General features: G+C 46.4%; 1 protein-coding gene across 4 annotated transcripts in view; it reads left to right on the top strand.

Annotated features, from left to right (window-relative positions):
• LOC107224605 (protein neuralized) overlaps positions 1-20,509 on the top strand; it is a 60,204-nt gene extending 39,695 nt beyond the window's left edge. For 2 of the 4 annotated variants that reach the window (XM_015664724.2, XM_015664723.2), the window contains exons 2-4: positions 14,380-14,546; positions 15,429-15,997; positions 16,977-20,509. In XM_015664724.2, the coding sequence (XP_015520210.1) occupies positions 14,380-14,546; positions 15,429-15,997; positions 16,977-18,069 (1,829 nt within the window). In that variant the 3' untranslated portion in view covers positions 18,070-20,509. Of the gene's footprint in view, positions 1-8,788; positions 9,009-14,114; positions 14,288-14,379; positions 14,547-15,428; positions 15,998-16,976 lie in introns of those variants that run through there. The other 2 variants (XM_046742917.1, XM_046742918.1) reach the window with 2 other exon arrangements.
• The last annotated feature ends 2,841 nt before the right edge of the window (positions 20,510-23,350 follow it).

Raw genomic sequence — 23,350 nt, 5'->3', positions numbered from 1 at the left:
ATTAAAACCCCGGCCAAGGCTTTGAGAGCATCGAGAAAGCAACATCTGCCCTTTTCCTCGTCTATAATGAGACCGCTCCTCCAGCTTCGTCCCACAGCCGAACGACGGAGAACCAGCTGACAGCCAGTCCGTTGTTACAGGTCCCCCTCTGGTCTTTAAAATTTATACTCTCGAGGCGGCTACCTGGGTTAGGAAGTCTACCGCTACCGGCGTGGAAGGAAATCTCAGCACGGCTTTGTGTCGTCGATCCGTCGATTATCGTAACAGGACAAATGGATAGAACTTGGAATCGTTTCTGCGAAATAGGTCAAGCAAGTCGCACGCAACTTCCTCCTTTGGTTTATTGGAAGCGGAAAGCGTCGTCGCAGCAGGTCATTACTAATAATACCGAGATATTGCGGTAAATGGAATGAGAAGAGGGAGAAAAGCGTGAGGTACAATTGAAAATTTCATATGGGTGGAAAAATTGCCAGCCGTGAAAGTCTACGCGGTAATAAACATCGCTCTCGTACGTCCACGTGTTACACCCGAGAAGCTCTACTTGCATCTCTACTATTATAACATAACCACGCGCTCGCAACGCCGGATGGATCTAAACGGTTAATTAAACGTTAATAATAGACGAACAGGTAGGTATGCAATATTCGGAAGTCCCCGCAACCCCGGTTCGGTGCCCTCGGGTACCCGCACTTACACGTGTCCGTGGCTAGCACACAAGATTCGTTTCCGGTCTGAATATTACCGCGCAGGAAGTTGGAAACATCGTCGTAGAGAAATACTACCCAATGTACGTACCTTTACAACGCATACTCGCATGCATACATCCCATAGAGAAATCCTTCGGATTATTCTCTTCGCTTACATGTCGGGGGAGTGTCTTGCAATTAGCATGTTTTTCACCGTTTCGTTTTTCTCCATTATTTTGCACCGGTCGCCCTTAAACCCGGTCGATTTAATCATTGTTAAAGAGTGGCTGCCAACAATTTCACGTTTGTTCTAACGGCGGTATTAAATTGACGAGAGAGCAATTAGAAGTGGGAATACACAACGGATTCGCTGCGGGAACAGATCGTTGCACAATACTACGAGTAAGTAGAGAGAAAAATCGCGCTCACGCGAGAGGCACGTAGATGTACACGTGGAAAATGGCACGGTAAGTGGATATAAATACGAGTTTAGCCAGCGCGATGCTGTTTTATCACGTACGTCGACACGCTGAGGTTTCAACTGCAGCGTGGAAAGGCTAGACGGGTGTTCGACTATACGAGAATAGTACCGAAATTACAAAGGAAACGAGGTCGTCACCGTGCGAACCCATGAAACTGCGGACACCGTGCGGCAAGGGAAAGCTGATGCATCTTTCGGTGCATCGACGTCTGCGGTATATCGGCGACCAAGGCAGGATTCGATCGAGATGCACACTCGTTGCTTTATCTCCGTACAGTGATTTTGATAATAAAAATAGAACACAGCGGAGTATAAAAGCGCGCATGTTTCGAACCTCTCGTCGATGCAGTTCTTTTCCCGGTTGAATGGCGGCTTCTAGGCTGCGCGACGTCGTCTATCCACGACGGGGAAAAGGGGTAATAATAGAACGGCGTAGAATGGGCCGCCACCTTACACACTGGATGCAGGAAGAAGAACAAAAAGATCCTCGACCAGAAAAGAGGAGAGTCACCCCCGTCCCTCCCCTCTCAATAAAATGGCCGCCCTTTTAACCACGGGTCATCGTATCTTGCAGTGCATACGAACCTGCGCCGATGCACTAAATCTCTGTCAAACTCTGCCCGACTACGTCACGAGTAGTCCTCCTCTCCTTCCACGCTGCCCGCGGAGTCTCGTTGTGCTCTCTTTGCTAAGGTGAATCATGCTCTCGAGCAGAGATTCTCAGCTGGATTACGGGTTGTACCTCGCCACCGAACAAAGGCCAGGAACACCTCTCGTTAAATTGACCGTCCATTAACGCCGGGACTCGACGAATGCTGCCGGCACATTCGACAATGGATGTAGCGCGAAGACGAACGTAAGGACTGAACGGGTTCGACCGAGAACCTCGGTATCAACGAAAGCGGTGTGGTTGGGCGAACGGAGTGGGTGGAACAACGATTCAAAGCACGCGGGTTCGCCGACAAGGTGCTGCGAGAACGGTTTCTTCTTCATTTGGCAATCACTGACCAGCCTCACTCTCACCCACACTGACAAGGTTCGAACGGTCGCATTCGCACGGTGAATCGTGGTGCAGCGACTGGTCTGACGTCGGCATGGAACAGCAATAACCTGGTCGTTCTCACATACTCCATATCGAGGACCGGTTTACCGTCCGATGAACGCGGAGGAGAGGAGAGACCCATCTAGTCGTTTCCGTGCCTACCTATACCGCTCAGCTGTGATGCTGGACGAGGAGGAAGATATTTACCGCTACGAAAAGCGGCGGCGTTTGTATCTCTGCATTCGTTATGTGTTAACCTAGGCAACAGCGTTTAATCCGAGCTGTCTTACCACCAGTCGTGTGTCACAATCGGCCGCTGCTCGTTGTACGAGAGTAAGACGAGTACCGGGGGGACTTGAGGACATAGTGGAAGACACTCGAGTCCGTGATTTAGGCTAGGCGTTAAGTTTTACGCACTGGCCCAAAAACCCAGAGACTGCGGGCTGTTTGTTGTCCCATTGCCGAGTGCGTCGTTGCCTGATATATGCTCGCGGTCCAGAGATTATTGAGGAGGCGAAACAGACGCGCGCCTGCAACGTTAGCGGGATAAAATTTTTCACGGAGTATTGCTCAAGTGGTTCGCTCTGACCAAAGTGGCCTCCTCAAAATTCTACCAACCAACTCGACTGGGCGTGTTGACAGAAGTCCAACAGACGCGGCCCTGTTAAACAGCTCGAGAGAACCAAAAACCTCTTTTTCATTGGTTTGTTCTCGAAACGCGAGACTCTCTTTCTCTCCGCAAAACGGAGATGAAACGCGACGCACGTGAAAATTCAAGTCGGGATGTGTCGGCTCCTAAGCTTTTCACGTTTCGGTCGGACGGAAATAATAATGTCTGTTTGACCGAATCGTGAAAGCCGTTTGGCACACATGTCCCCGTTTACCTTACACTGTTACGTATTTATGTTTACCTACGCGTCCGCGGAATGAGTTGTGTTTCTATACTTTTATTTCACCATATACGGGGAACTCGACAGGTTCAACCGTCTTCTTTCCCCGCACTCTCGCTCTCCGACCGTCTGCGCCGGGTGAATCACTGTCGTGCGGTGGCCCCGCCGCGTTTTCTGCCTGCCATTACCCCGCACCTACGGTATCCAATCCTGCAATTCCCTGCGGTTAACTTCGGCCGACTTTTTAAGGGCTCCGCGCAAGCGGGGGTGCTAAAATTCGGTCGTCGGAGGGAGCGGAACCCTCCAAGTGTCGGGGTGCCTCGAGCACCCGAAGCGAATTGTGGCAGGCCTCTTATTTTAATGGAACAAATGTTACCAGCATGGACTTTAAACCCTTCGAACGCTGTTCGAGTGTTGATTGAAAAACTGTTTTTCCGAGGCATCGAGTACCGAAGGCGAAATTGAGTTTTCAAATTTCGTATCCACCGACGTTATTGCCGACTTGCTATTTCCCCCATAGAGACCTTGGATTATTCACGATACGTGATCAATCGGCGACAAACAAACCTTGTACTTTGCCAAGGCAAGGGAGTATTGACTCTCATGGCATTGATTAAGTTTATCGCCAGGTATCAGCAGATAACGATTCAACAACAATCGTTCAATCAATTACCAAATTCTTGTAATCTTTTTTTTTTCTGACGAATGAAATTAATGAACAGAAGAACAAGCAATGGAATTCGCCCGATCAATGTTTCTTTTTTTTTTTTACTTAATTGTATGATAATAATTTCTGTGAAAATCACTAGTAATATGGGTAAAACTGCCTGCGATAATGCGGATAGTAGTAGTTTTTCATATCCTACGGAAAGAATGTTTCGTAACACGGTAGCCTGGATGTTAATTATTGGAAACCGTTACTTCGATGCGAAAGAAATAGAAAAAACTAGCCCGCGTTGCGGTTCAAGCCATAACGGATGTCCTTTCCCTCCGAAAATTCTCGCGGTAGTTCGACACGGTCGAAATATCCGTTTTTCGAGTTTCGTTTCCATTCGGAAATACCGACGTTGGTACAGAGTACAAGTTTCTTGAAAAACGTGAAAACACGTTGAATTTTCTTGGTTACAATTTTCACCACCCCTTGTTAACTCGTGCATCGTGGGTTACGTGCGTGTAACTCGGCGTCTCCTTTTCTTAACCAATTCACCTCAATTCCTCTAATTTACTCGTTCTTAATTGTTTAATTCGCTTTTATCACTACGTCGCCGGAAGTCGCGACGACGTACACGTTATACGTGTATAAAACGAGCGAGGGTTCCTTTCGCGCCGATTTGCTGCCCGCCCACCTTCGCCAGTCCCACACCCAATTTATAACGTACAAGCGCCATTGAAAGGCTCGTTGAGCAAGTCAATGACTGAATGAATGGTAAGATGATTTAATTACCCCGAGTCAAGGGTTAATAAGGTGTCAGCTTGACGGCGGCTGCACCGCGCAATGGCAATTCTCACTATCACAGGAAGAAAAATTTCTCTTCCAGCCGGTCTTAATCGTCCCACTCCTATTCCAACCGCTCTTACGGCACGAAAATCATCAAGACTTCGTCGTTCACGGGTTCCGGTCAACATCGATTAAATTCTCCCGGGCATTCGGCGCGAGTCCTCGTGCCTATATCTAATACAATCCGTGACAGAATGACCGTGCCGAATCGCTGACCGCAAAAACTCGGAGCAGAGCGGAAATCGTGGACTACCAGAGCCGAACCACTTTCGGCATTTTCCGTCTGCGCGTGCGTGAAGCTCTCGATAAAAAACGTACGGCACTTCCAGCGCGCGGTTCTATCTCAAGAATTTCAAGCGAAATTATCTTCCGCAGCAGCCCGTTTCCGAGTTCAAATATTATAAATACCGTTTTCTTTATTTTAGAAAGAGTGAGATCAGAGTCTCGACTGATCGAAGACGCCGGTTGTACGTATACTTGTAGAAAATTGCCGAGAAAATCAGCCGAATGAATTTTATTTCGAAACATGAAAAATCGCCTAATTATTTACAGTTCCGACCAACGTTTTCCACACGCGCATTTTAAGGCCGAGAGTTAAGATATAGGGAAATGTCCGTCGACGGCACGCGCCTTGTCTGTAAACAGCGGGAACCTCGCTGATTAGCGATGTAAACGGAACCTCCTTGGCCGGTTTCAATCACTCCCTGGTCTCCGTGTGGATGTGACGGTAAGCGGGTTGAGAACCCCGGTTTCGAGTGATCTTCGACCCTGCATCGCGGCACACGGCGGAGTTCCTCATCCCGTAATGAGACGACGAGACCAACGCGGCTTAAAGAGACAAGAGACGAAATCCCTCGCGTGGCAGCTTCGCTCCTTTTAATTATTTCTACTTCTCGGTTTGAAGTCGTAGCGGAAGAGAGAAAGAGAGGGAAAGAGAAGGACTCCGGATCACTCGCATCGATACCCTGGAACAACGTGTGCGGAACACCTTTCAGGAACACCTCGACGAGTCTCGCACCGCTGCGTCCAAGCTTTTCGCACATTGTTGTACGAGGATCGGATGACAACCGACGTCGCGTAGACTTGCCGATTACACGTAGGTTCGTAATCGGGTAACTGCTGCGGGAAATTATCGCGCAATACGAGACTACGGTGTACACGCACTTGTACCGCACGTGAACCTGCAGGTGAACACGATCCTGCTCGACGACGATAAGACTCCGATCGCCATCGGATATTCATGCGAATTCAGCTTGGAGGTCGTGTAATTCGATCATAAGTTTGACTAGGACTGTTCAATGTCGTCTACATTGAGGGTGGCGCATTTTATCGAGAAAATAGCGACATATTCAAGATCTCAATGTCTTTTCTTTGGCCCCTTTTGTGGGCTCGTTACTTCCGATTGTTCGCGTTCCACTTGTATCTATCTCAAAGCAACTTCGAGACCCCGAAATGCAAATTGATGCCGACAAAGTTTCACGCTCCGTGATCCTTCGCGTTGAATTTCAACGACGAACTCTCAGTCCTGTTTATAGTAAGCTTTTCTCGCTTCGGGATGTTGTTACGTCCTTTGGATTGTACTAAGCTTGGTAATATAATGATCGTTGAAGAACGCGTGATGCGACGGAGTTTCCCCAGGTTCAATTCGGTCCGGAAAAAGACCCGCAGTGTCCGAATCCCCGATCGTAAAGCAGTCACGTTCGACGCCGTGTATAATAACCCGTTAAATGTGAACGTTATCGTTGACCAAACAAAGTTCCTTTTACACGCTGCTTTCTATTCTGACTAATGACAGGTATACCTTCTCGGAACAATCGCGTTGGGAATTGGCCATTCATACTGTGCGACACCTCCACGATTCTTTGGATCGGATCCTCGGCACCAACCTTTTTACGATTTTGACCCGAAGAATCGAGCGTGAGCGAGGATCACGCGGCTGGAAGATCCGAATATTTAACGGCGTCCGCGAGTCCTCGTCAACAGATTTTCCATTGTGATTCGTTGTACATGCATAACGAACAAGGATAGCCAGCCAAGGTACCTTTTCCCGTCATATTTACGTTCCGGATTCCCATGGATCGTCCTCTACCCCAACATGGTAGACGTGGATCCCCGTTCCCATGAAAGGAAATGCACACCCTTCGGATATGCGCTTTTTGTTCCGCTCTCGAGAATTTTTTTGATCACTCTCTCTTTCTTTTTCCGTTCCTCCGAGGTTTTTTCCCCGATACCGTGCCTTTTTACCTTCCTCGACGGAAGTACGAAGCAGGGATTCGACGCTCTCCTCTTGTTTCGGAAGCCGCAAAAAATCGTCGTTCGCCTCCGGCTCGCGTTTCGGTTTCGCGATCGCTCGTTTCCTTACTTTCTCGAATCGTATTCGCACCCACGAACCCCATGGCTCACCGTACCCGATATCGGCCGCGTATTTTCACCTCGGATATCACGCAGCGGCGGCGGCGGCCCGGCTTTGTGGGTGTTCAGTGACGAGCCGCGCGATCAATACGCCTCGCGTTGCGACGATGTAGGTGTATCACGTCCGACGAGGAAGGAAGGAGACCAGGACATTGCACCCTTGATGATCGTCCGTAGGAACGCGTCGCCTGAACCTGCACGTGGAAGAATTCGCACGGGGTGGTTTCACCCTCTCTCGAGCAATTTTTTCCATCACGCGTGAAATATGCTCGAATATTACGATTAAACGGATCCCGACACCCCGGAAAACTGCAACCCCACAGGGCTTGTTGCCGCATTTTATTATGCCTAAACTACCCTGCGGGGAAATTTAGTGAATGCGTAATTTATTCTGAATATCTAAATCGGATTATTTCACACGCGTGGTTGTGCGTGTGTCGGTTATTTTCGCGAGGGCTCTTGATGGAACGGCATTTTTTTTACTGCGGGAGAAAAGAGGCTCGAATATTGATGAGTGCGATCGATCAGCCCGTAAATACATTTATTTTTTCACCGTTTAGTTCAGGCTGGATTCAAGAATACTTTGAAATCCTCTCGATTAATGAACTACACGCGTCCGTGCGTGATACATCGTCAAGCTGTTGACTAAAAAATACCGCCGCCATACATCGAAGTATGACGGTCGGAGCAAGACCGCAGATGTCTCGACTGGAAATTAGGTACGAGAATGAACCAGTGGCGTACAAACATCCGGAATCCATGTTTCGCCTCGACGATCGGCCGCCAGGTACGTCAACCTTTCCGTGATCTATCGATCGGGAAGCCCCGTAAGCGCCGAGGATTCGAGGACTTATTTCTCGTACGAGTAAAATCAGTCTTGGGATCAAAAACCGCGCCCGGAGTCCTTCTTTGTCAGGTCGGGGCCCTAGACCTCGGATCGACGCCGCTGCAGGAAGAAGGGGAAGCGCCGGGCGATAGGGGTGGTGGGGGGGCCCGGTGCACGTAACTTTTGGGCCAGGTGGCTCGCGACCGTTGCGCTACCGCCGCATCCCTCTTTCTCGTCTCTTTAGAAGCGCGTGGCAGCTGCCTCGCCCCGAACGAGCAAAAGCTCCGAGGCTCGGGGGGCCCGACGCTGCTTACGTCATAGTGGGCCCAGAATCGCAAGGGCGAAAGTATCGTCGATGCCTAACAATCGGTTTACTCGCTTCAAATCCGTTTCTTCTGCTTCTGCCTTCATCTTTCCGTCACCGTAACTGAAACGTGGCCATTGAGTGGACCGCACCTTCGCTCGCTCGCATTCGAGATAGATAAGATCGATCGCGATCGCGCTACAGTTATCACCGAAATGAGAAACGCGTGGGTGCGATAAGCTCGGCACCGCGGAAACGGACTTGAGACTCGCTCGTTCCGCGCTCTGGCTATCTCACACGGACAGCACACCGCACACGACGACCACGCCAGGGCCCAGCGGCGGCGGCACAAGCAGCTGGGACCGCCCTGCGTAGCGCCCTGGTCGGGCCGCGTCAGTCTTCGGAGTGGCGTTCCCCACGCCGCCCGTGTTTCCTGTCGTTATGTCCGCGAAAGTGCGGCCGGATTCGCGTTCGTGATACGGGACTCAAAACGAAGACAGAGATATATATATATATATATATATATATATATATATAGAGGGAGAGAGAGAGAGAGAGAGAGAGAGAGAGAGAGAGAGAGAGAGAAAAAAAGAAGTCGGATGAAAAAGGACGAGAAGCAGCACAGCGATGAAGAGGAAAACGTGTCCGAAGTCACGTGAATGCCGCGGACCTCGCGACTTCCGGTCTCTCCTGCAGGGCGCCGTCTGAAACCCCGTTCTCTTTGCACCCTAGTTTGCCTTCATCTTATTCTCTCATCTTATCGATGCTCGATCGTCCGATGTCGCTGTCCTGTCACCGCCCCAGGAGACCAATGACGGTCAGCAGAGCGACGAGGGTTGCTCGTCTCAGACTTAACGCAAACGGACTCGGTGAGTATATCTGACCGTGCCGCAGCCCCGGCGACCCTTGAGAGGGTTCGACGACGAACGCGTATCAATGACTCCGTTAGCCGATGATCCCCCGCGATTTTTGTAACCGCTCTCGCCCCAGCCCTCGTTGGCACGTCGCCGCTAAATACACCCCTTAGTAACGATCGCCCTCGATGTGTTTCAACCATCATCGCGAACCTGTTCATTATTTTACCGCTCGCACCCCACACGCCCACACACCTCGTCTTCGCACAGAACCGTCTGTGCGAAGCGACAGATGCGTTCTCCGGAGACGCGGGGCCCTCGCCCTCGGCTTACCGATCATCGACTCCGAGGGCGGCGGTTTTCCTACCCACCCCCGACTTCGTTAATCCAATTGTTCAATCCGGGCTTTATGGACCGGGTTGATCCGAGCAGCGCACTGGGAATATGCACTTGTCGTCGAGGGATTTGCCATTTTTCTTTATATTTCGGTTAAAACGGGGGTGAAAATTTGGAGAAAACGTCACTGCATGCACATACGCGGGGTTATACGTTTGGACAATGTACACGCGGCGAGCCGTGGAACGTGTAATTTCACTTAAAAACTAGATTTCATTCTCGCTGCGTAATATACCCAGATTACACGAAACGCGTAGTCACAGTGCTCCAAGTTATACTTGTATATAATACAAACACTCGGCTGTACACAAATAAGTTTTTGTCCATCGGCGAGCGGTCGTATAACAGATGAACGATAGTAAAAAGCCTCCTTTCACGGAAACCATTTATGCTTTTTACCGGTCGACGAATAATTCAAAATATAACAACAATAAAAATGTAGGATAAGGTGGGGGGAGGGGAATAAAGTGAAATACAAATTTACGTCACGCGGCCGCGGCTGCGGCTGTGGCTGCGGCTGCGGCTGCGGCTGCAACGTGACGTGCAAACTCTCAGCTCGGCGATCTCGTTTCGAGTTATTGAAAATTGGTCGGTTATTGTGCCGGCAATAATATTGACGCGTAAAAACTTTGTACACGAGTGAAAGTCACGAGAGTCAGAGTCTCGTGCAGAGGATACCCACTCGTATAACCGCCTGCGGCCACACGTGTTCAACGGAGATGGAACAGAAATAGTACAGAGTTCCCCCGGGTTCGTCGGAGACTCCCGCCTCTCCGTAAGCGGTCTATCCAGCATCAGCAGCCGAAGGACGAGGAGAGCAGTTCTTCTTTGTCTAGTTCGAATAAAGAAGATGGAGGGACGGATAATTCGAGTGCACTGGAGAGGAGAACTCCGCGCAGGCCCTCGGCTCTCAAGGCATAGGTACCTGAGGTACGATCGAACCGCAGCTGCCAATCGGATGATCAATGTGTTGGAAGATAATTGATCAATCCACACGCTCGCGGACAATGTTTATCTCGTCTTGACCAATGAACGAGTCTGCGGCTGCGCGTCATGCCGAGCTCAACTTATACCTGCAAGTCGAGTTCGGAATGTTCGCAAAATAATCTTTAACGCGTTACGAAGACCACTTTTCGTGCATGGATTCGGTTAGGTATACTATACCTTACGATTTTTACCATCCAAATTCCGAATGACTGTGTCATTAATATTGGTTCTATCGAGCGCATTATTCTAGTTTTCTTGGTTTCAACAAAATGAATTGAGAATTAGGAACACTGCTTGGTTCCGAGGACGGTAGTTTTTGAAATACGCAACAGACTTATAGTCACTGAATATCCTACAATACACAAAGCTCAGCGTGTGGATAAGCTCCTAAATCTCGCGGGAGTGGCTTATGAGGTGAAGCACCTCAATAACGGCTATAATTCCGTTCGTTTTATGCGTTGTTTATAGACTCCGAATATCTTATCACCGTCCATAATGAGTCCAATTAGCCTTCAAGACGGATCAAGTCCCCCTCGCAAATTGGCGTAATGAAATATCTCGGCTTACGCCGACTGGCGCAGCTTGCGATAAGTATCGTCGTTGCGCCATTACTTTCACAAAAAGACTTTGTAAACCGGGATATAATGGGATAGGGAAGAGCGAAGCCCCAGAAGCTAGGGTGGTGAATCCTACGGAAATAGAGCGATTTTCGACGAAGAAACTGTGCTCGGCATATTACGCGCGGACTTCCTAGGAGGGGCCTTGTTCCCACGCCCGACGTCGTGATCTTTCCTAGGCAACTCTGCGCGCTAGGCAGTTAGGGGCCCGAAGGGGCCCGAAGAGGACGTCGAGGATACTCGCCTCTCTCCGCCGCTTCCACGAGCAGCAACGCGGTTATGCAATCCTTGGCAATCCTGCGCTGAGGCGCCTGACGATCGGACCCAAAAGGTGGGGGAATTCACGTCGCGGGAGGATCGCAAATTGATCGATTAAAATGCGCAAATTAACAACCGCACAACCGGTTAATTGCACCTTCGATTATCATTTGAACTCCGGTCTAACTGTGATCGCGGAATTATTATCACCTAACGATCGACGCACAGTAGACACTTTCCCACGGTACCGTTGCAGTCGAGGTGCATCGGAGGCGAGAAAATCGGTCATGTATCGCATTGCGAATCGTGCTTCGCAGGATCGAGATGTTTTTCGAAACGTTGGTACAACTCACGGACGTCAAATACCCGTCTCCGCCTCGTTCCGACGTTACACGCATACCGATGTTCCTGGCGGAACAAACGAGCCTCCAGCTATTGCACACACTCCTCGGCACTTGACTTTGTACTTGATTTACCTCTCGCTCACGTTATTATTTACCGAAAAATCGACGGTGCTGCGCGGCCTGGTGGAAAGATCGGCAGATCGGCGTGATCGCGGTCCGTTCGATGAGACGTGCTCGAAGGCTAGCGTGTTAAGCACGCGCCTGGAACTCGAGAGCATTGCCGTTTTTCTAACGTTCTTTGAAAGACTCTCGCACTACGACGGATAATCGAACCAAATGCTGCACCGGTTTTCCAAGACCAGCAGTGATCGAGAAAGGAATCGGTCGGGAAACCGTGAACAGAATCCCTCGATTTTTGTCAATATACTTCCCGGCTAATCTCGATCTTCACGGGTCTTATTCAATCCGACCAACGGAGCAACGTCCGGTCATCGTCTTTCCTGCAACAGTTCTCCGGGATCGGCGAGATTCTTCCGGATGCAGAGATCGACGATTCGTCTCGGTGACAGATCATTGAGTCTGCAAATCTTTGGTACAAAGACAAAACCAGCAGAGGTCTTCGCACTTATTATTTATACCTGACCACATTTCGGCTCCAGGGTTCATCACGCTCAATTTTCGTTAATGGAAAAGTTCTGTCCACCATCCAGTCAGCGGTAGTCCAAGCCTTTGGAACTCCATTCGGACAGTTCATCCGCCACCGTTGCAGGTCGGCCCTTCGACGGAACAAGTCTTGTCCTCTTTCCGCCGGAGACTCGGCCGCGTTCCAGGGCAATAGTTTCAATGTTTTGATCCGGCTCTCCTACACCCGAGGAAAACCGTCACGCAACGTCCGCGTGGTACGTCAGGATCGGGATAAAAAAAAGCGGTCGTCAGTTGAAACGAACCCTTCGATGCGCGTCCGAACCACTTCGTGATATCCGAATAACCTGGCCTCAAGACGGGAGTGATCCTTCCTTGCTCCACTAGCTGCGATCCATGTTCATTCTGCTTCTGACGCCTTTGTGGACCACACTTACTGTCACAGAGAAAGGACGAGACCACGAGACAAAAGATTTCGGTGTTGCGTCATTCGATTGCAGAACCTCCCGACGCATGGTCGCCTCCGTTAAGTTTGTCAATGAAACGACTATCTGACACTGACAATGAGACGATCGGTAATTTTGGCACGTATCGACTGCGTGACTTCCGCAGCGTTCCCGCTGTCCCAGTATTTTGGCGTATGCTCGGTCCTTCCTGATCGGCCTCCGTTGCGAGGTGATAAGAATATCCATGGGACAGTCAGTCAGCTGCAGACGTTACATGGACAAATGTCCGTACAGTTGCAGTCTATGAGTACGAATTGCACGGCGGTGCGGAGGCATGGATGGAAGTTGGTCGCGGTTTGTTAACTTGGAATTATACTCAGTCCGCGATACTGCAGCGAGCAACGGTAAACAACGAGTCTTGACTTATTCCCACGGTGGCTTCTGATGCCGATCCTTGGAACATATATACGCGTATATGAAACTCATTCTACTTCTAGGCGGTTGTCTTGCGCTGCAAGCTGGGATGGAGAAGAAACCCCCCCACGAAGCATCACGAGGTCACACATGTGTGTTTCTGCAGCTCGGTGTGTAAACACACCGTATCTATCCAAGCTGGTTGTTTCATAATTCAGGGTGACGTTGTTCCTCGGAGAATGACAACGACATCTGCGCGCTTCAATTAAGACACCAGACTTTTCATAAACGACCGTTGACCGTCGCCTAGTCTCGAGGAGAAAATTTATCGCTATGTACATTTACGGTGGATTATCATTATAACACCAGAGTTCATTTTGTACCGCGACTTGACATATGACTCAGTTCATTTTTTATACCGCAGTCATACCCCGAGGCCGGAATATATCAACGGGTTTCACACCGCCCCGACCAACCAAGCTCGTTGACTTATACACAATACCTATATCTGGCACAAAAAAGTAACACGTGGAAATGCGGGGATCAATTACCACGGAAAATCGCGTTTTCATACCTTGTATCCACGATCATGCCTTACCCGGACCGTGAGAATCAGCCTGAGATGAATGAGCCGACTCGATCGATTATTATATACTTGCCATTCTCTCTGTGTCTCTCTCTCTCTCTCTCTTTCTCTGTCCATGTATCCAAATAATGCACCACACCACAGCATTCTCTTCAACCACATAAGAGCAAATGACGAAGGTGTGTAATAATCGGGGTTGGGTGAAGAACCGCGAACTGCAACGGAGGTACATCCGTGGAAAACAAAGGCCTGTTGCCTCGGGCCGCAGTCCTTATATATGGAGCGATGCCGCATCGGACACATCCGGTCTCAGGCGTGTGGCTTCCTGCCTAGTGGTGGGTATCAGGCACCGGTTACCCGACAGGAAGGCACTTGACCATCGACCGGCACACCGGTCTCAAGATCGGCTTCAGTAGTCACTCGGCGCTCCGAGCAGCTACAACCTTTCACTTTCCTCCCGCGGGCTCTTGACAGGCCACGATCATTCCTACGGGACCGTTACCTTGTTGCTGTTGTTGTTTACGATTGTATGTAATTGTTTCGAATCAGTGACACCTCGCCGCAATGAAGTACCGAAGAGGGAATGTCAGGCGTACCGCCAAAGGTGGATCGACTTCCCGGTCAATTGGAACAATCCTTCCTAAGTGCTTTCACGCTTCATTTGGCATAAACCGTTCTTCTCCATTTCTGTTGCAGCTCCCAGGTCGTCCAGTGGCGGTACCAACAACCTTCCACCCCTGACCTTCCACCGAGTTCACGGGGATAATATCAGACTCTGCAACGGTGGAACGATCGCCAGGAGACACGAGAGCTTCTGCAAGGGTGTCACATTCAGCGCGAGGCCCGTACGGATCGGGGAAAAGGTAAAATCAAGGCCTGCGGTCTGGCGCCGATAGATACTCAATCGGCAAATCCCACGTACCATGGACGTTAGCCGTCGCGCCCGCGTTTGTCGTCGATAAAAAAACAAGTCATCCAACGATGAAATAAGACAGCCAAACACCGGAAAGAGTTAGGCTCAAAGAGAGAGGGCATCGCGCACAGGTTCTTTCAGAATCGTTTGTGGCCAAACGCGTCGAGTATTTGCTGCTATTTACACTCGGGCACGAGAGACCCACGCGTCGACGCTCTTATGGTTTAATAATATGTTGAGTAAAGGCCAGTTTCTTGGTGGCTCTAGGCCGTCAGGACGAAATGCTCGACCCACGCCGGTCGCGTGGGTGAAAACGCCGTACTCGATAGCTACGAAGAGCGATAAGTGTGACGTGGTGATATTTTCGTAAGCAACCGCTCGCGGCGTTTAACGAGTGGCAAAATTTTCAATCATGTATTTCATCGTGTTTTTTTTTTCCTACTTTTCAGTTACTTTACGAAAAGGTATATTGCAAGTGCGGTCGTTAGCGTAGTTATCGGTCGTTATCGCCTCCGAAACATACCGGAATTCTGTCAACGTAAAATCAACTTTGTTATCGCTTTACAAGGAGACCCTGAAACCTGGCGTAAACATTTCTTTGAATAGAACGCCGCAACACCTCTTTTATCTAGCTTAATACCAAATGTCCACTAGCTGAATGCCCTTTGTCAAGTTCACAAAATCCCGGTTTTTTCGGTCACCGCGTAATTACTAATATTGACTCAATTTGTTCGGTCATCGTTGTCGACTGGATGGCCTCAGACTTAGAACGTCTTGAAAGTGGAAAGGCGTTCCGTAGTTTCATATAATTTTACCCATCTTTCCGTTCCAGGTCTGCGTCAAGTTCCTCGAGATATCCGACAATTGGAGCGGCGTCATCAGGTTCGGTTTCACCGCAAACGATCCGGTCAACCTGCGAAGCGGACTTCCGAAGTACGCTTGCCCCGATCTGACGAACAAACCCGGGTACTGGGCGAAAGCTCTGGCCGAACGTTTCGCCGAACGGGACACGGTGCTTTTTTACTACGTTACGTCGGCCGGCGACGTCCACTTCGGAGTGAACGGCGAGGAGAAGGGCGTTTTCTTCAGCAGCGTCGAAACCCGGGGTCCGCTCTGGGCCATCATAGATGTCTACGGGAACAGCACCGCCATCGAATTCGTCGACCCGAACAGGCAACACTTCAACAATGTCAAACGCGGGGCCGATCACAGTAACGAGGATAATGCCCAGCACTCGAGACACTCCGCGATGGACGATGCCAGCAACGCTGGTCGCGATGTCGAGAGAATTATCGTTCCTACGATGCAGAGCATGTCCATTCACCACGAACCGGATGTTGACCTACCTGGGCTGAGGTTTCAGCCTTCCGGTGTCGTCTTCAAATCCCTACCCTTCCACTCGTGAGTATATAATCCACTTCGTTGCAGTCCGTTCGACGAATCGGAGAACACATTTTTCCTTCATTTACAGATCCTTGATTGGGCGAAGCCCGTCACACCGCTTGTATAAAGAAAACAATTCAATTTTACATGTCCATTGACCTCGCTTGACCTCGTCAGGAACGTAATCGGGCTACGTTTCGCTCTATTTATTTAAAATTCAAGCTCTTTCCAAACGTTGCCTTTCCGGATTCCACTCACTTTAAGCATACATAATATATTCTCGAATCAGGCTGAGAGGGTCGTAAAGTTTCAGAGCTCTCAGAGTTACGAGTTTCGGTCGAAACTCATGGGGGGAAATAAAACTGTGCCCGACGAAAGGTTTCCGCTGGTATTAAATCGATGCTTTACAACCGAATTTCGACTCTAAACTTCAATCACAAGACACAGATGTTTCTGTTCTGTAATCTATGACGTAAACTCGCGTATCCACAACCATTTGTTCAATTCGCCAACTCCTGCATCGTTTGAGCCTGAGCTTAATCTCTCGAAATTTTCGTTTAACCATTGAATTCGGTTCATGGTAAAGCTCAACGATACTCGCATCATTCGAGCGACGTCGTAGAACTCGATTAGACAGATGCTAATCTCAGGGATAGATCGTTTCGTGTCCGATGCTAATTCGCGCCATTTAAGTTGAAAACCAGGGTCTGCCTACGGTGATAGACGCTGCTCAATATGCATTAGAGTGACTAAGCCCGTCTTTGAACCTTGATCCCTCGTGGGCCGTCCGTCCGTTCGCCGTTGAGAATTTCGAATCGATTGCGTCCCTCCGCAAATCAACCGCGTTCGTATCGCGTGAGCTTTTAAGGAGAGAAACGAATCCGAGCGCGGGTTCCGATTCCCCCCGCCCAACTTCCGTAATAATCAACGCCGCGTTGTAACATACCGTGCATAATTGCCAGCAGGCTAACAGTTTCCTCCGTTTTTAAAATTCCAGAACTCGCGGTCGCAACATATGCTTCAGCAATCAGCAGTGCGTGGCGACCCGCAGCGACACGGAATTCTGCCACGGCTACGCTTTTACGGGTCGACCGCTCCTCCTGGGCGAACGACTGGTCGTCCAGATCCTGGCGACGGAACCGATGTACGTCGGCGCGTTAGCGCTGGGCCTGACTTCTTGCGACCCGTCGAAACTAACGGCCGAGGATCTCCCGGACGACAGCGACCTCCTCCTCGATCGTCCCGAGTACTGGGTGGTCTCCAAGGACGTGGCGTCCTGCCCGCAACCCGGCGACGAGATCGCCTTCACCGTCACCCATTACGGCGAGGTTCAGATGAGCAAAAACGGCGGCGCGCCAAGCGTCGTGATGCACGTCGACCAGAGCTTGCAGCTCTGGGCGTTCGTCGACGTCTACGGGAGCACTCAGCGCGTTAGGATGCTCGCAAGCCGGCCAACCTCGCCCCCGAGGCAGCAACGCCAAGCCGCCGCACCGGCTGGAACCCAGCACTCCAACCACAGCAACGCGGCCACCGAGCTTTCCCGATTTTCCGAGATGGTGCAGTTCAAACCCGCCGTTGGGGGCGGCACAGTTCTCGTGGTGAATCTGCCGCCCCAGGGCGGCTACCCCGCGCCCTCACCCCCGACTCCGCAGCAGCCGGTGTACGCATCGGCCGCCTCCTCGCACCGGAATCCACCCCCGATTCACCATCCGCCGCCCCCGCCTCCGGCCGCCGTCGCCGTTTCTCATCCCGGATCCTCGCGGCAGTCGCCACCCCTGACGGGGACCATGATCAGCACGGGATCTTCGACCTACGTAGACCCCGTGTCCTACCAGACCCTCGACGGCACCCTGACGTCCCAGGCATCCTCCCACCTCCAGCAATGGAGCGAAGGCCTCCAGCCGACCCCCGGACAACCCAGCGAGTGCTCGATATGCTACGAACGGAACATAGATAGTGTTCTTTACATTTGCGGACACATGTGCATGTGCTATCCGTGCGCCATTCAACAGTGGCGGGGAAAGGGCGGCGGGCATTGCCCTTTGTGCAGGGCGATCATCAGGGACGTTATTCGTATTTATAGGTCATGAACTTGTACCAGGGTTTTTTTTAATATTATCCAATGTTTTTAGATTTATTTATACATTTACGCAAGGTCGTGACTCGGTATGAATAAACAAAACGGGGCGTTAGTTTCGAGTTAGTGACGAACGTGGTTAGTCAGGTTCTTTCGTTGTTTTTAGGGAATTTGATCCAGGGTTCTACTTTGTTTTTTCTCCATTTTTTTTTTCTCGGCATGTTTTTCGAGGTAGACGCCATGGTTAGAAGTTTGAATTTATTTCCGATACTCCTTTCTGTTTTTACTTTCTTTCTCTTTCAAACATTGACGAGAATGTAACTTTTAACGTCGCGATAAGCGTGTATTATCTTAATTCTTCGACGAAAAAAAATCAGACTTAAATTGAGACTTGTAAATACGGATTGAGAATAATTGTGAAAATTTTGGCACGTCGCGTATTTTCGACGAGTGTAATATTTATGTAAGCACTCTCCGATATGCTGCATGCGAGTGCTACAAAGACGTGGGCGTTTGTTATGATTCGTTCGTAGTTGTATGCATGTACGTAATTCGTGAATTCGAAAAGCTTTTATAGAGTAATCGACTAGTTCATTCGTGTTTTATACGTGTCGGTAACTTCTGTCAATTAGACGTCAATAGATAAGAGACAAAAAAGGACGAAAGAAAGAAAGAGAGTAAATGAGAATGTCGTAATTTATGAGATGGAGTGCTACCGGTTCGTAGACAACACTGCCATCGCATAATGTCAATGACTAATCTGGCACAAAATATGCGTCCGAAGTAATAACATAGGTATCTATAATCATTCTCGCCTGATGCCTTCTGTGTAATTATAATAATTAGCAACAGGCGCCCCGATTATATTCTGTAGATCAATTTTGCTACCGCGGAAAATTTGTATCAGGGCGCGTGATTATATATTCTATGAATGTGTTTGGTATGTTTGAATGTGAAAGATTGATTGATTCTAGTTTAACGAATTGCGTTTTATACGAAGTAGCGTGCTATTATTATTACTCCCATTACTACACTGATTATTATCATTATGACTACAATCGTCGCTATGCTAATATTACTATTATCATTATCATTATTATTGTCATTACTATTATCGTCATTAATATTCAATTGAACGTATAATTATTATCGCGGGCTTTTGAGCCTAGGGGCTTTTCGTTAGAGACGTTAGATTCGTCCGGTATTTTCTTAGATAGTCGAAAATCGCTGTTGTTTTTTAAGTACACAAAGCAAAATAGTTATAATATTTGTTTTTTTTTTTTTCTCTTTTCACTCTCTCGCCCATAATCATCTATCAATTATACGGTAATTTTCAAACGCTGACGACTCATGTTTGCACCGCAGCACCTTTTATTGCCAAAGACGTTGGCCAGTTTAGCGAAAGTTTGCAATATTTTTGCAAACGAAAAATAACAAATAGGAGACAAATAAAAATAATTCGAGAATAGCAGAAACGTGACGGTATACTGGAGAATTATAAAAATTAAATTAAAATGAAACGTGCCAAAAACAGAAATACGCACTATAGTATACAAAAAATTTGATAATCTTGAGTCGAAGTGGTTAAAATATATCTCAATGAGATTATATTATGAAAAAATAATGGAATTACTTGACAAAAATTTACAATATTGACGAAAAGAGGAAATCGATTTTGAAATTCTATGGTTTGCTGAAAAAAAAAAATCACAAAAAGTTAATTCTGCCAGAGCCGTACAGTACAGGATAATTAAAACATTATCTTAGCGTTTATCATTCGTATGATGCAGCATCTGATCGATCCTTGTGAGATTGATAAAATTCGCTTTCCCAAATTGCGACCGCCACAATAATATTTCTTACAAAGCCATTTTATTTTCATACGCTACAATAGAACGAAATAATAGAGAAAGAAGGGGAGAGAAAAAAGAAAAAAAGACAAAAAAAATATACACATACATAAAATACGATAAAGAAAATAAAATAAAATAAGACAACAAAAAACAAAAAAAAAAAAAAACACTAATAGTAATATGTTCCAGGATCTATGCTAGATCTAAAATTACATTTGTCGCAGAATCAATAGAATATAGAAAGGATCGATGAAACTTTATGAAAAATAAGTAGAAAATGAAAAGAGGGAGAAGAAAAAAAAATACGAACAATTGATTCATTAATATAATATAACAGGTCGTGCCTTATGCTCGGATCACTGTCGCATCGTTGATTTATGATTCGACCGGACTTGAGCGACTTGACTCTAACTCGATTCCTATTTAGGCGGACATATCTCTTCCTCGTATTTTTCACCTTCAATCTAATATATTGATCCTTGTTCGATATAAGGTATATCCTCGGGATTAGGTATCTATTAGAAATTGTGGAGAGAAAAAAGTAAAACAGTAATTGAAAAAAAAAAAATTAAAAAAACAACAAAAACAAAAAAAAAAAAACGCCAAATTAACACCACCTGCGGTATAATTATACATTCATAGGTAAATAATAGGCGCTCGTCAAACGACAATTTTTACTCTTGATCTGTACAGCTTTAAACGTAGGGTATACAACACGTATACATAAATACGATACATATACGGCGTGTGTGTAAAGTACAAGGTGCGTTGCGTAGTATTCGTTTCAATGTCGATGACTATCGTCTAATATTCATCGTAAATAATTTGAATAAATTTTGTGCAGCAAATGAAATGTTCGCTTCATTTGAAACGCGCGAATCGTATGTGTAACATATAATAGGGATCGTATTGTTTGATGTTGATCGTTTCGTTGTGGGTGAAGGAATTTTTATTTAAAATTTTTTTTTTTTTTTTTTTTCACGATCATCAAAACAAGAAATCACGCTCGATGATACTTTTATTTTCGAATTAGTCGACATTCAGGGTATAAAAGTTATACTCGCGCCCTCTTTGTTATTTTCAAAAAGAATTAAGAACAAAAAAAGAGACAAGTTAACAGAAAAAACAAAAATAAACAATTAAACGTTATCACACACGCGAAGCAGTAGTGAAATCTCTAGTCCTGCGAGCGGCAGCTCACCCTTGGATCTGCAAGTCCAAAAAAAAAAAAAAAAAAAAAGAAACGAATAAGAAATAATGGGTAAAAAAATGAGTGAATAATAATAATAAAATAAATAAAGTAAAGTAAAGAGATAAATAAAAGAATGGGTACGGGAGAAAACGAAATAATATTAAAACCAAATGATAGATAAATGAAAATTTATAAATACGAGATGGAAAAGAAAATGATCTTGCATTATCCCGCAGAGATGCGCAGGCCACAGATCTATTAGGAAATAATATAATCAATTATTCTATAAACGTAATTTTAAACTATGCGTAACTGCAACTTTCTATATCATCTATTATATATATATATAATATTATATATAATATTATAATATAATATATATATATATATATAATATGTACCCTGTAAGTGTATATAATATATAGGGTATGACGTCGAGAAGAACAGTTCCCAAAAATTCACTGATAAAGAAGTAAAGCTACAAATAAAGCGATACAGGCGAATATGACACGGTGATCGTGTAACGAAGTCCTTACCGATCCAGGTTGATACTATTTCTTTTATTAATACGACCACCCTATGCATCACTTATAATTGTTATCTTCATTTCTCCATCGTCACTATATTACCATTATTATCACACGACTATCATTAACGATTATTTTAATTGACACGATAATAATACTATCAGGCGAATAACTAACAAGTAAATATTTAATCCAATATCAGTTTAAACACGTATAATTCAATAACCCCCTATTTACATATAATATATAATTTAACTCTGGTGTCTTACCTTCTGTAGCATTATTCGAGGGATCTTATGTAGGTTTATTTCTAATTGATATAATAACGACGCAGAGTCGCGGTGATTTTTCCGAATGAATGTTTCTTTTTAATTCTCGTCTTCAGTCATTTCACGAATCGTTCGGTCTTTTAATTCTGTTTATACATGCAATGAATCCCGAATATCTCTTTTCGTACGGATCATTAAGCGTCCATTTTCCAAACGTATATCCGCATGCCAAACTACATCGTGTATACATTGAGGAAATTTACTTTCTCTTACTTTACTTTACGCGTTATGTGATGTCTAAAAGCTGCGCCCTCCTTATACTGTTCTATTCATTATCATTACTATTATCATTATTATCATTATTATTATTATACACATAAATATACCTATACCTACCTACTATAATTAAAATATGTGCGATTTTTTCTGTCAGTGTAAAGAATGCGATGATGTTTATACATATGTAATATAATTCATGCAGCTGAAACGCTGTAATACAATAAATCCTTAAATATCTCTAATCGAGCACCATTCTTCACATTTCCCATCTCTGTAAGGCTGTCGTGCAACGATGAGCCCAATTTATTTTCTCAACGAATTAGCCAGCAGCACGGCTAACGGTATCAAGGGCTTAAAATATCTCTTTTGCATATTTAACTAGCCTGATTAACTTCAGCGATACAAGCGGATAAAAAAGTAGATAAATAAATAATACGAACGTTGCAGAGGTAGAAGGAATTGGTAAGCGTGAAAAAGATGCAGGACACTTATTCGGAACAACTCTTTTTGCATATTTAGTTACCCTGATTAATTTCAACGATGTATAATGATGAATTAACGTTTTGAAATGAAATTTTTAAAGATAAATAACGAGAACTATTCAAAGCGCAGCTATAAAGAAATGTTGAACACCGTGCGAAACGAGATACAATAACTTGATTTTCAATTATTGGCTGTTTTTGCGTAACTACGCAAGAATTGCAAACAGTTTTCAGATCGTGTTTGCAAAATTAGAATCCAAATTTTAGAAACTTAAGTTAATTCCACTCGGCTTTAACTAGTTTCTTATTGGCTTTTGAGCGATGAAGTAGACAGTGATCAACATCTCGTCACCTTCTACCTTCAATGGCGCGTGAAGAATCAAGTTAACTGACGAATACCGTTTCGCCTTGACAAAGGAATGGTGATTATTTTCCGGACAAAAAAATTCCGCAGTGCTTTACATAACTATACGTATATGTATAAGATTCGTCAGTGTTGCGTTAAAGATATCGGTATTATATCTACATACCTACACATCCGTCTTGTTCAATGTAGCTGTGCGTCTAGAAAAACATTTTTCTTCAGTTGTCACGCGATTCTCCATCGCTAAAGGCGTTTCAATTAGTTATCTGACATCGTAATAAAAGTTTGGAGAGATCTTCTCAGTACCGCAATGATATGCGTGCATATC

This window comes from Neodiprion lecontei, chromosome 6, assembly GCF_021901455.1.
Source record: "Neodiprion lecontei isolate iyNeoLeco1 chromosome 6, iyNeoLeco1.1, whole genome shotgun sequence".
Classification (NCBI taxonomy): domain Eukaryota; kingdom Metazoa; phylum Arthropoda; class Insecta; order Hymenoptera; family Diprionidae; genus Neodiprion; species Neodiprion lecontei.
This window is presented reverse-complemented; position numbering and strand designations above follow the sequence as displayed.